The 11,852-nt window shown below is 41.8% G+C and overlaps 2 protein-coding genes across 2 annotated transcripts; one reads left to right on the top strand and one right to left on the bottom strand.

The window, feature by feature from the left end:
- Positions 1-1,091: 1,091 nt before the first annotated feature.
- On the top strand, positions 1,092-4,162 carry LOC115109898 (GTPase IMAP family member 7-like). The gene is made up of 2 exons (XM_029635149.2): positions 1,092-1,366; positions 1,684-4,162. Exons 1-2 carry the CDS (start codon positions 1,306-1,308, stop codon positions 2,721-2,723), a joined length of 1,101 nt encoding a protein of 366 aa, XP_029491009.1. The 5' UTR covers positions 1,092-1,305; the 3' UTR covers positions 2,724-4,162.
- Positions 3,386-7,371, bottom strand: LOC115110491 (ER lumen protein-retaining receptor 3). The gene is made up of 5 exons (XM_029636203.2): positions 6,954-7,371; positions 5,669-5,769; positions 5,419-5,577; positions 4,636-4,888; positions 3,386-4,537 (listed from the first exon to the last, which is right to left on the bottom strand). The coding sequence occupies exons 1-5, from the start codon at positions 7,042-7,044 to the stop codon at positions 4,494-4,496; spliced, it is 648 nt and encodes a 215-aa protein (XP_029492063.1). The 5' UTR covers positions 7,045-7,371; the 3' UTR covers positions 3,386-4,493.
- Positions 7,372-11,852: the final 4,481 nt, after the last annotated feature.

Genomic DNA, 11,852 nt, shown 5'->3' with positions numbered 1-11,852 from the left:
GGCTGTTCTGGGGTAGGCCAACAGTTCCCTTGAAGTGCCATAGGCCTATTTGAAGTCCCCATCTTGTGACTGTCGAATTTGTATAGCGCCTCACAATCATCACACATAACATAGCCGGCACTGCTATCATCCTCTTTTACCACTTCACAAAATCTTTACAAACGGTTACTTTTCTGTCCCTCTCCATTTCACAGCTTTTCTTTTATTGAATTAAACTCTGACATTGTCCCTTTTGCCTCCATGGATCGACTTTAAAATGTGCTGCCTGTTCCCAAAAGCATTTGGCGATTGGCGTGTAGGATATTGGGCGCGTGTACTGTTAGGCCCTAAACATTCAATGTAGCCTATAGATATAAATTGCAATATAATTATACATTTATGGATTTTTTAAGGTACTGTTTTCTCTTTATTCAAATCGACTAAATCTGCCCGCCCTACATATATAACCTCGGGGACCGCGGGTTATGAGTCAACCACAGGAGGGTGGTGGAACCTTAATCGGGGAGGACGGGCTCTGGGTAATGGCTGGAGAGGAATAGTTGAAAGGGTATCAAACACATGGTTTATATGTATTTGATGCGATTCCATTTGTTCCGTTATAATGAGCCATCCTCCCATCAGCAGCCCCCACTGGAGTCAACCCGCGAAGTACTAGTATGCTCATTTTCAGTTTGGCAGAGTGCAATTATTTATGACATGTTTATAACCTTAACATCAAAACAAAAACAGTTATGTCACTGATTTGACCTTGTGCTTTGAGGTGGGTGAGCTTCCTGTTTAACGCTTGCTCTGCACCCCACTATGATCTCACATAAATGAAGCGATGTGATTTTGGTTTGTCTGCAAGTGTCTAAGTAATAATAGTTTTGTCAGACCAAGAAATAAACACGTCAGGACAAAGCTGTCCCAGTTTATATGACGTCCCACACTTTCCGAATTCACCCTATATGCGAATATCAAAATGTAAGCATAAACGTCAAATTGACAGTGTAGGATCAAAGAACGGACCACAGGTAGGTTTACAGTGTCAGTTAGTCAGCGCAGACTGTCTGGTCGCGTGTGCGCATTATCACAATGACATCATGGTCTGACTCTGCAGCATTGCATCGAAGATAGGGCATGTAAACGGGTGCAAAGAAAAAGGGCATGGATACAAATATATTTAATTTCTCAATAAAAAAGACTATCATAAGAATAAGGAAGCGCTGGTAATATACGCAAGTAACGCAACCGAAGACAGGACCCTCTTATTCCAGTGCATATTAAGGTATTCCACGGATAATCCATAGTTCCGCCGTGTTCGCCATGGCTAACTCATGTGGGACAGTGGAGATGGCGTCATTGGAATGTGCTGCCTCGAATCTGGGTGAGAGACTATTGAAACAATAATAGCCTACTGTTGTTGTTGCTAGCAGGTAGATTTTCCATTGCGCATCAAAAAAGATGGCATTTGTATAGCTTCTTTTTTTTACAGCTTCCACCGAAAATGAACAGCATCACTCAGAAATCTGTAATGTAGGCTAACTACATTTCTCAGCCCCCAACCATTATAAATATAATCGACCTGCATATTATATAGGTGATCATAGGAAAACAGAAGGTCTATGTCAGATAGTAATTTCAAGGTAGGTTACACTTTTAGATTGGTTAGGTCAGTATAAATGACTGTCATTTGTGTCACAGCATGTGAAGCATCACCGGAGCCTGACAGTGGGGCGCTGAGGATGGTACTGGTGGGGAAGACAGGCGCAGGGAGAAGCTCTTCTGGTAACACCATCCTAGGGAGGCAGGCATTCCGGGTGGACATCTCTTCATGTTCTGTAACTGGTCAGTGTGACAGACAGAGTGGAACTGTGGCTGGGAGGAACCTCACTGTGGTCGACACCCCAGGGTTCTTCGACACGCGCCTCTCCCCTCAGGAGGTGACGGCTGAGGCAGGACGCTGTGTGGTGCTGTCCGCCCCTGGCCCCCACTCCTTCCTGGTGACCCTTCAGCCTGGCAGGTTCACTCAGGAGGAGCGGGATGCCCTGGAGTGGGTCACGGCCACTTTTGGACCAGGAGCCCTCAGATACACAGTAGTACTGTTCACCTGGGGTGACCAGCTACAGGGAAAAAACATGGAAGACTTCCTGAAGGAGAGCCAAGAGCTCCAGGAGTTTGTGAGTAGATGTCAGGGGGGCTACCATGTCTTCAACAACAGCAACAAGATAACAGACTGCACTCAGGTCACAGAGCTCCTGGAGAAGATAGACAAGATGGTGGCGCAGAACGGAGGTGGCTGTTACACCAACCTGATGTACCATGAGGCAGAGAGAGCCATCAGAGAAGTGCAGGAAGGAATTCTGGGAGAGAGAAGGATGACTCCATTGAAGCAGGAGGAGGATGGGGTGAAGACAGGGCCAGAGCCTCAGGGACCGGAGGCAGAGAGAATGAGAAGGAGGGAAGAGGAGGAGAGGAGAAGAGAGGAAGAGGCAGCCAGAAAGAAGGCAGAGAAGTTGTTCTGGTGTGAGCTGGTGTCTGCCCTGGGGAAGGGGGCGGCAGAGGGAGCTGGAGTAACAAGCAAAGGGAAAGGGAAAGCAGTGAAAAAGGTTAAGGCGATAGAGAGGGCAGCAGCTTTGGCTACCACACCGCTGTCAATCACATCAGCTGCCAAAGTGGTGGGAGGAGCTGTGAGAGAGGGAAGTAAAGTGCTTTACAAACACCGCAAAACTCTCCTACACTGACGGGGACTTTTAATATCCACTATTATTCACTGTATGGTGCTGGGTTATCAGGTAGAAGATGAGGGTCTTAAATAACCCATGTATTTTTTCTGTCTATGAAGTGCAAATTAGTTTCACACACTTATTTATCACTCAACTGTGTTCCCTGAAAAATCCTCACAATGACTTCATAAGGCAGGCTTGCTAAAGAGCCCCGATGCACTTTCTTCCATTGACAGTCATAGTTGATGAAGCTATTAATGCACTAACACACGGAGGTAAATGATCAGAAAGTGAATAAGAGTTGACAGTTGAATACTCAATAGAAAAGTAAGTGTGCTGTGAATTTTTGAATGGTGTGAATCAATTGTGCGTGTGGTTTTGAGTGGTGTGAATCACTTGTGTGTGTGTGTGTGGTTTTGAGTGGTGTGAATCACTTGTGTGTGTGTGGTTTTGAGTGGTGTGAATCACTTGTGTGTGTGTGTGGTTTTGAGTGGTGTGAATCACTTGTGTGTGTGTGTGGTTTTGAGTGGTGTGAATCACTTGTGTGTGTGTGGTTTTGAGTGGTGTGAATCACTTGTGTGTGTGGTTTTGAATGGTGTGGATCGCTAGTGTGAGTATGCAGGAGTAAACATCCTGGTGTGATGAAACAATTTAAAGTAATCAACACGAAGAACCTGATGAACCAGTAAAGATACATTTTACTGACCTGATTTACAAATTATGAAGGTTCTTTGTATTAAAATGTTGATCATTACAACATGGGCACCACAGTTGTAAAAGTTTGGCACACATATACACATTTAGTAGTACCAAGACACTTAGTGTAAGTACCTTTCCATTTTGTTGAAGCATTAATCTGCCTTTGCCATTGTAATCCTGGTCCCAAAATGCTGTCAATAAATGTTGAGATATGAATGAACTCTAGTTAGTGAGAAATAACTCATCAAATACAAAATATATTTTGTTTGAACTGTGACATCACACAAATGTGTATTCGTTCTGCTTAATGAAATGCATTAATATTAAAGGAATGGAAATGACTGGTAAAAATCAAAGTACAGAATACAACGTATTTAAGAAGAACCTTGGTTCAGTCAAGAAGTGGACGGATATAAGAGTTACATACATGACTGCGTTCTGTATGGCATCTCCATGGACGTATTATCAGAAAGGGAAGAACATAGCACAACTCTTGACACGGATGGCAAATATCACCCAGAGCAGCCTAAATACATGACTTCCAATGAACTCTGCTTGGTGAAACAATGGAAGCCTTGAAGGTTGGTCACTGTTATATGTAGAAATTGTGAAAAGACAGGAAAGCAGAACAAATGTCTCACATATATATACAATGTTTACACCATTCTGATGTAATAAGACATTCAATATGCCATTTACTAGAAAAGGACAAATAAGGCACAAACTCCATTGGACTAATTCAAGCGGGACAATATCTGCCTCCATGAAAGAAAAAGTATAATAAAAATAAAAAATCCCACAGTATTCAATTTACTCAATTCCCATTAACATTCAGTTCCACACACTCATGCACAAAAACATAGGACAATCGTTCTTTGGTCATTTTAGTCTAGGGAAAAGCACACCAACAAACACACCAGGTACCAACAACACGACGGTTGCCCTCTGGGTACAGTATATACCCCCCAGGGTATACAGGGGGTACTGTGACACTGCAGACTGTAGTCCATTACTAAGTATTATTGGTGGGCAGAGGTGCTTTCAGTTACTAAACTGCTCAACTGTTGCTTAAAACAGCACTGACTCTCTTTAGATGGGCATGGGCAGGGACATCTTTCCACTTCCTCTGAGCACTGGAGAGGGACAAAGGCAAAGAGGGAAAGGGAAATGGGATGAAATATGTACTAGAAGTACAATACAAAGTCAAAATCCCTCCCTGGCTCATACTTACCCCTGGTAACGTAAAGGTAGAAGAAGTCACAGTAGAAAATCGTCTGCACCACACCGGACACCACAGCAATCTGGTCAAAGAAGCCCTCGGTGTGGTAGCGCCACACCCAGTTGGCCAGGTACAAGGCTCGGTAGAGACCCAGGAAGAACAGGTAGTGGGTGGTGATGGACTCTGCCTCGCCGGTCTTGGTGATCATGAAGAGCTGGGGCAAGATGGCCACTGACTCCAGGTAGATGGAGAAGGTCCACAGGATCTGTGCACCAAAGATATGCATTCAATCAAGTATAAGGTCTGGCATGCTCATGTACCAACACATCAAGTATGAGGTCTGACATGCTCATGTACAAACACATCAAGTATGATGTGCTGTTAAACCATCTCCTCATGCTTAGGGTCATGTATAAAAATGCCCAGTTGGCCATTATTTTGTCAATCATGCCTAGAGGAGCTCTCAATGACTTGAGTAGAGGCTTCCCAAAGGGGGGGTTTAAAGGGTGTGTGTGTGTCTCAGTTGAACACTTATGAGAGATTCTGAAGCGGCGCCTGAGAATCATTTTCCACCACCATCGACAAAACACCAAATGGAAGAAATTATTGTGGAAGAATGGTGTCGCATTCCTCCAATAGAGTTCCAGACACTTGTAGAATCTATGCCAAGGCGCATTTAAGCAGTTCTGGCGGCTCGTGGTGGCCCAACGCCCTGTTAAGACACTTTATGTTGGTGTTTCCTTTATTTTGGCAGTTACCTGTATGTTCAGTATGTATTGAACCTGGCACATTTACCTCCAAGGGGGCAAATGCATAGTTTTCCAGGAAGGAAAGCCCAGCCACTGGCACAAGCAGGAACTCAACACGGAATGAGTCGCTCTCTGAGTCGAAGGTGCTCCTGAAGCGCATGTAGATCAGGTACACAGTGGCATATGCCAAAGCCAGAAACACCACCTGAGCACACAATACAGCAGGAAGGAGTTTAGGTTAGAACACAAATCATTGATTGGTTGGCTTCTTTGTAGGATACTATTGTCTACCTCACCTTCATAACTGTGTTGTAGATGGAGATTACGCTCGTGAACAGGTCCAAGTATCTTGTAGTGAAGACTAATGCAAAAAGCACCTGAGACTTCCCAGAAATACCTACAGAAACAAACAACAGTCATTAATCTCACGTATGGGGCAGCAGGTAGCCTAGTGGTTAGAGCGTTGAGCCAGTAACTGAAAGGTTGCTAGATGACAAGGTAAACAATCTGTTGTTCTGCCCCTGAACAAGGCAGTTAACCCACTGTTCCTAGGCTGTCAATGTAAATAATAATTTGTTCTTAATTGACTTGCCTAGTTAAATAAAATGTAATAAAAAAATATGGAACAATTTCATTTCATGACCTGGGAATGGCAAAACATCATCAATGCGGATATCTGAGGTAGAAAGCTATGACGACCCTCCCACTCTGTCTGCCGTATTCTCTCTTTGTTCTTGTTTCCTTATTAGGATGCCGGTGGGCGGAGTTGGGAGGGTCGTCATCTACATGGGAAACACCTGGGCCCGTTGTGTCCCAGGATAAATACACCACTTCCCCATTCATGGAAGAGACTCTCTCCATGCAGACAACTGTATAGATTTTTGTTGTGTATCTTGGTGGCTTTTGGTTGTTTGCTTTGGCACATTTCAACACCCTGCATTATCACATTCATGCATGCAAAACACTCACTTACACACACCATTGTATATTGTACTTTGTTTACTTTATTTAATAAATATATGTTTTGTTACTCCTTATCTCCACGTTGTCTCCCTTTTGTTACGGGCTTTGAGCAGGTTCGCGACAAAAGCAGACCAGGGTGCGACCACCAAAGCAAATATGGTTAGCTTGAACTCTTTGCCACGTAACATTCTTGTGCGTCGAAGTGGACTAGTCAAATTGATTTACTCTCTAACCACAACATATTGCAATGTAATGTAACCAATTATAACCGAGGAGCGTTGTTACATTGTTGTAACAAAATAACTGTTGAGTGCTCCACGAGTGCTACATGATGTGAGCGTTGCAGACCAGTACTAGGAGTGTGAGGTCAACTTCCCAATTGAGATGGACTCATGGATTCCTTTTCACTGTGTCAGCTTGCCTGGCTACCACGGATGTTAGTTTTTTTTCTGAGAAATGAACTATGCCTATTTAGCGAACAAGAACAAGTCGTCAGGCAATGTGTCCCCAAGTTTGTTAAACAGAGTTTAGGCCAATGAATGAGCAAGTCAATAAATCATTAACAGCAAGACTTCCCTGTAAACAACTGCATATCAAATAATCCCACTGTCAACATACCAGCACAGGATTTGGACCTCCGTATCTTCATAAATAGAATGATGATAGCAACGAGATGTGACACGTCACCGGCTAGACGGAAGATATTCATAGTGCTGTTTTGGTATTCCAAAAAGAAAGAGTCGAAATATTGGTACAAATCTGTAAGAATGAGGCCTCCAAGTAGTCTTCAGGCGAAGTCAAAACAATAACGTATGTAAAATGAGACTCCCCTAAAAAAAATAACTCCAATGTTCCCAAATGTTATGTCCTCTTGTTCTTTGGAAATCACTATAAATGCTCATAAACGTTCATTATAGATATTCTGCATAGGGATTCCTCTGCAGCACTTTCCGCAAAGGGCTGGGAAAGTTGGTCAGACCTGTAGCGGTGACGTGGCTGCCAGTTTCTGCAAAATCCGTATTGCCTCTGGAGCTCAAATTACAGACTGGGACGTGAAAGCCTGAGCATGTCACTGAAGTGGGCTGTCTTTAAGACATAGTCCGTATATGACCTTCTTCAACAGCAGATGGAGACAAATAGCAGTAAGTAAACAGTTCATTTTACAGGACTATCTCTCGATATAAAACGACATTATTATGTAGTATTGGTTGTGGCCAATAACTCCATCATTATCCATCCCCATAGACTCATGATTGTAGGCCTAAATGCTTGGGAAATTCATGTTTACATCAGGTACCCCGTCTGCTTCAATGAAAGTAGTTCATTCAATGAAAGTAGTTCATACTTTAAAGTGTTGGCTGCGGTTACCATTATGTTTTTGGCTTAATAGTCTTGTTCACCAGTTAAGAAGAAGCCTGGCATATAGTTTAACCTACTGTGTCCTAACTAGGGTTGCAAAGGGTCAGAAACCGGGTAAATTTCAGGATTTTTTTCCAAAATTTTCCATGGGAATTTTGCTTAAATTCATCAAAAAAGTTAGCTTATAACAGTGAACCTTTTTTTGTGGGATACACATAAGGCAATTCTAGGTCTTGTGGCATATTTTGGTTAAACTATCCCCAATTCAATGGAATTGCAACCCTCTGCATGCACAGTGCATTATTCCATCACATGTGCAGTGTATTCTTCCATCACATGTACAGCTGATTCTCAAGATCTTGCACACTAATGAGATGCTATTGAGCCCACACAACTACACTGTCTGAGCCAAGGACTACATGCTTTCTGGTAAGTTTTCATTACAATAATGGGTGAGGTGAATATATTTTATGACATACATTATTTTTTGTTAACTAGTAAGTAATAGCCTACAGCAAAGTGTGTTTAAATCATGTTTAACTTGTTAAAAAATTTTGCTAGTTATTTTTTTCTTTCATGTGGGGTTTAGCTTGCTAACTGAGGAGTGTTATTTCACCTGTTTCCATACATGTTTCATTTTAAAACATTTATCTTAAAAAGGAGTTGTTTAATCTAACTGATTTTCTAATCTTTACAGGAAAATGCCACGGGCACTATCTGATGTGTGGAGACATTTTACTGCAGCTAATGTAGAAGGGAAAGTTGTGTATATTTGCAAATACTGTGCCAAATCATATGTGAAGGATGCAACAAAGATGCAGAATCATCTGGCCAAGTGCATAAAGTTCCCTCAGCGCTCACAACAAGCAACCTCTGACAAAAGTCCCTCTACTTCTATTTGAGGTGAAAATTGTGAATCAGACACCTTATCGATAGCAACAGCTCATGGTCCTCCTGGAATCCCAAGTTTTTTTGACTCAATGGAGGAACGTGTCAGAGAAATGCTGATGAATGTCTTGTTCGAGCTGTGTACACAACTGGTTCACCTCTGATGCTCACAGGCAATGTGTATTGGAAGAGATTTCTGAATGTTCTTTGCCAAGCATACACCCCTCCAACCAGACATGCTTTATCTACTCATTTGCAGGATGCAGAGTTCAACAGAGTTCAAGTGAAGGTCAAGCAAATCAAAGATAAAGCAGACTGTATTGCAATCATCTCTGATGGGTGGTCGAATGTTCTTGGGCAAGGAATAATTAACTACATCATCTCCCCCCCTCAACCAGTATTCTACAAGAGCACAGACACAAGGGACAAGAGACACACCGGTTTCTACATTTCAGATGAGCTGAAGGCAGTCATCAATGACCTTAGACAACAGAAGGTATTTGCACTGGTGACAGACAATGCTGCGAACATGAAGGCTGCTTGGTCTAAAGTGGAGGAGTCCTACCCTCACATTACACCCATTGGCTGTGCTGCTCATGCATTGAATCTGTTCCTCAAGGACATCATGGCACTGAAAACAATGGATACACTACAAGAGAGCCAAGGAAATGGTTAGGTATGTGAAGAGTCATCAAGTTATAGCAGCAATCTACCAGGAGAACGCTACCTGCCCCAATGCATAGTGACAACTGTAACGTTTGGTGGAGGAGGAATAATGGTCTGGGGCTGTTCTTCATGGTTCGGGCTAGTCCTCTAAGTTCCAGTGAAGGGAGATATTAACGCTACAGCATACAGTGACATTCTAGATGTTTCTGTGCTTCAAAATTTGTGGCAACAACCTTTCCTGTTTCAGCACGACTAAGCCCCCCATGCATAAAGTGAGGTCCATACAGAAATGGTTTGTCATGAACGGTGTGGACGAACTTGACTGGCCTTGTTCAATTTCTATACAAAACACACAGTTTGCAGAGTCCTGACAATGTTTCACCTTTTCTTTTGAGCTTCCAACTGTTTATGACACATAATGACAAGTGAGAGCTCATCATTTTGTTTCCATGTTTTGTGTAGTGCTTTGAACTACTCACTATCTCCACCTCCCTGGTTCAACTCTTCATCCCTCTATATTTATCTCCTCCACCTCCCTGCCTACCCTACAATCCTCTTAAATATCTGAATCATCGTCAAAACTAATCACCACCCTCTTCTTGCTTGGCACCCCTCACCCTCCCTTCCTGGTCCCCTGCGCCTACATTATTGTTCCTGTGTCCAGCAGTGTGATCATAATCCACTCCCTCTGTCTCTCCGTCTGTCGCAAGTCATTGCCCTCCATCGTTCCCCTGTACCGAGTGGAAAAACTTCTCCTGAGGATCTCAGTGCTAAGTCCTGAAGTAATAGCAGAGCAAAAACATGTCTGTCCATTTCAAAGGGACAATTGTGAGTGTATAGTTAGTTGTGTGTTCTAGGGTCTATATCGTCATATAGGCAGTATTCTTCAATGACATTACTTATTTGCCAAATATGTTGTTCTGGTATTACTGAGTTATTACCTCATTATGTTTGTTGTAAAGATATACATTGAGCATACAGTATATGACCTGTTCATAAACAATGGTCCTATTACAAGTATGAAGGGATCAACATTAGAGATAATATAAAGGTATATGAAGGGATCAACATTAGAGATAATATAAAGGTATATGAAGGGATCAACATTAGAGATAATATAAAGGTATATGAAGGGATCAACATTAGAGATAATATAAAGGTATATGAAGGGATCAACATTAGAGATAATATAAAGGTATATGAAGGGATCAACATTAGAGATAATATAAAGGTATATGAAGGGATCAACATTAGAGATAATATAAAGGTATATGAAGGGATCAACATTAGAGATAATATAAAGGTATATGAAGGGATTAACATTAGAGATAATATAAAGGTATATGAAAGGATCAACATTAGAGATAATATAAAGGTATATGAAGGGATCAACATTAGAGATAAAAGTATATGAAGGGATCAACATTAGAGAGAATATAAAAGTATATGAAAAGATTAACATCAGAGATAATATAAAGGTATATGAAAATATCAATGTTAGATATAATATAAAGGTATATGAAAGGATCAACATTAGAGATAATATGAAGGGATCAACATTAGAGATAATATAAAAGTATATGAAAAGATCAACATTAGAGATAATTTAAAGGTATATCTAATGCTAATCTATAAAAAAAGGAAAACCACTTTAAATTGATTTAGATGTGACTTTTTCACCATTATACACCTGTCATGGTCTCTGGCTGCCAGGAGAACAGTATAAAGGGTCAGACAGACAGGCTACAGTAGAATCTGAGTAGAAGATGACCACAAGATGACTCCTCTGTGTGTGTGTATTATTAGCCAGTAATCAGCCCTGGATGTCAGATTAGTCCCCATAACCTTTTGATAGGCACACCTTCCTTCATTACAGTGTACAGGTCAGCTGAGTCAGTGGCCAGCTACATGTCATGAGGAATATTTTGTATCTGGATTTCATTAACACACCTCAAATGCTCATACTATAGTACCTTTTCTCCAAGCTCCTTTTGCCCCGCAACATCCATTCTCCATCTCTCCTCAGCCACTCATCAGTCTCTTCTTGGTACCTATGTCAGTCCACCCCCTCACTACTCTTCTATGAGCCTGTCATATGGACAGATATACTCCCACCTTCCTATTGAGGAGGAGAGCGCATTGAAAAGAAGCCCCCTCTGCTCTATAATTTAGGAGCAGAGAAAAGGGAGAGCGAAGATTGTAAAAGGAAATGGTTTCCATAGAAACAATTGTGCTGCATCCATACCCAAGATCAGGAATACTGCACTGGCATACGTTTCTGGGTTGTTTCCATTTAGGTTAATTATCTGCAATTTATTTTCAATATAACAGCAAAAACATGTCAAGTTATGATGAGAGTTCAGTGCAACTTCAGATTTCACACGGACCATTAGGTCACATCTACGGATGAAGGTCAGACAAATCCCATATACACTGTTCTCGTAAATATCTCTTCTCATAAATATGGTGCAAAATCAAGAGAAAAAGAGAACATCTTTACAATCCTACACTTTATAAAGTGTCCTGTTATGTGAAGGACTGAAGATTACCACACCAAGTGCACTAGGTCTGGCAGAGTGCCTTAGGGGAGTGTATGACTGTGGT

Source organism: Oncorhynchus nerka, linkage group LG21 (genome assembly GCF_034236695.1).
Source record: "Oncorhynchus nerka isolate Pitt River linkage group LG21, Oner_Uvic_2.0, whole genome shotgun sequence".
NCBI classification, from domain to species: Eukaryota; Metazoa; Chordata; class Actinopteri; order Salmoniformes; family Salmonidae; genus Oncorhynchus; species Oncorhynchus nerka.
Note: the sequence above shows the minus strand (reverse complement) of the source record. Positions and strands in the feature narration are given on the sequence as shown.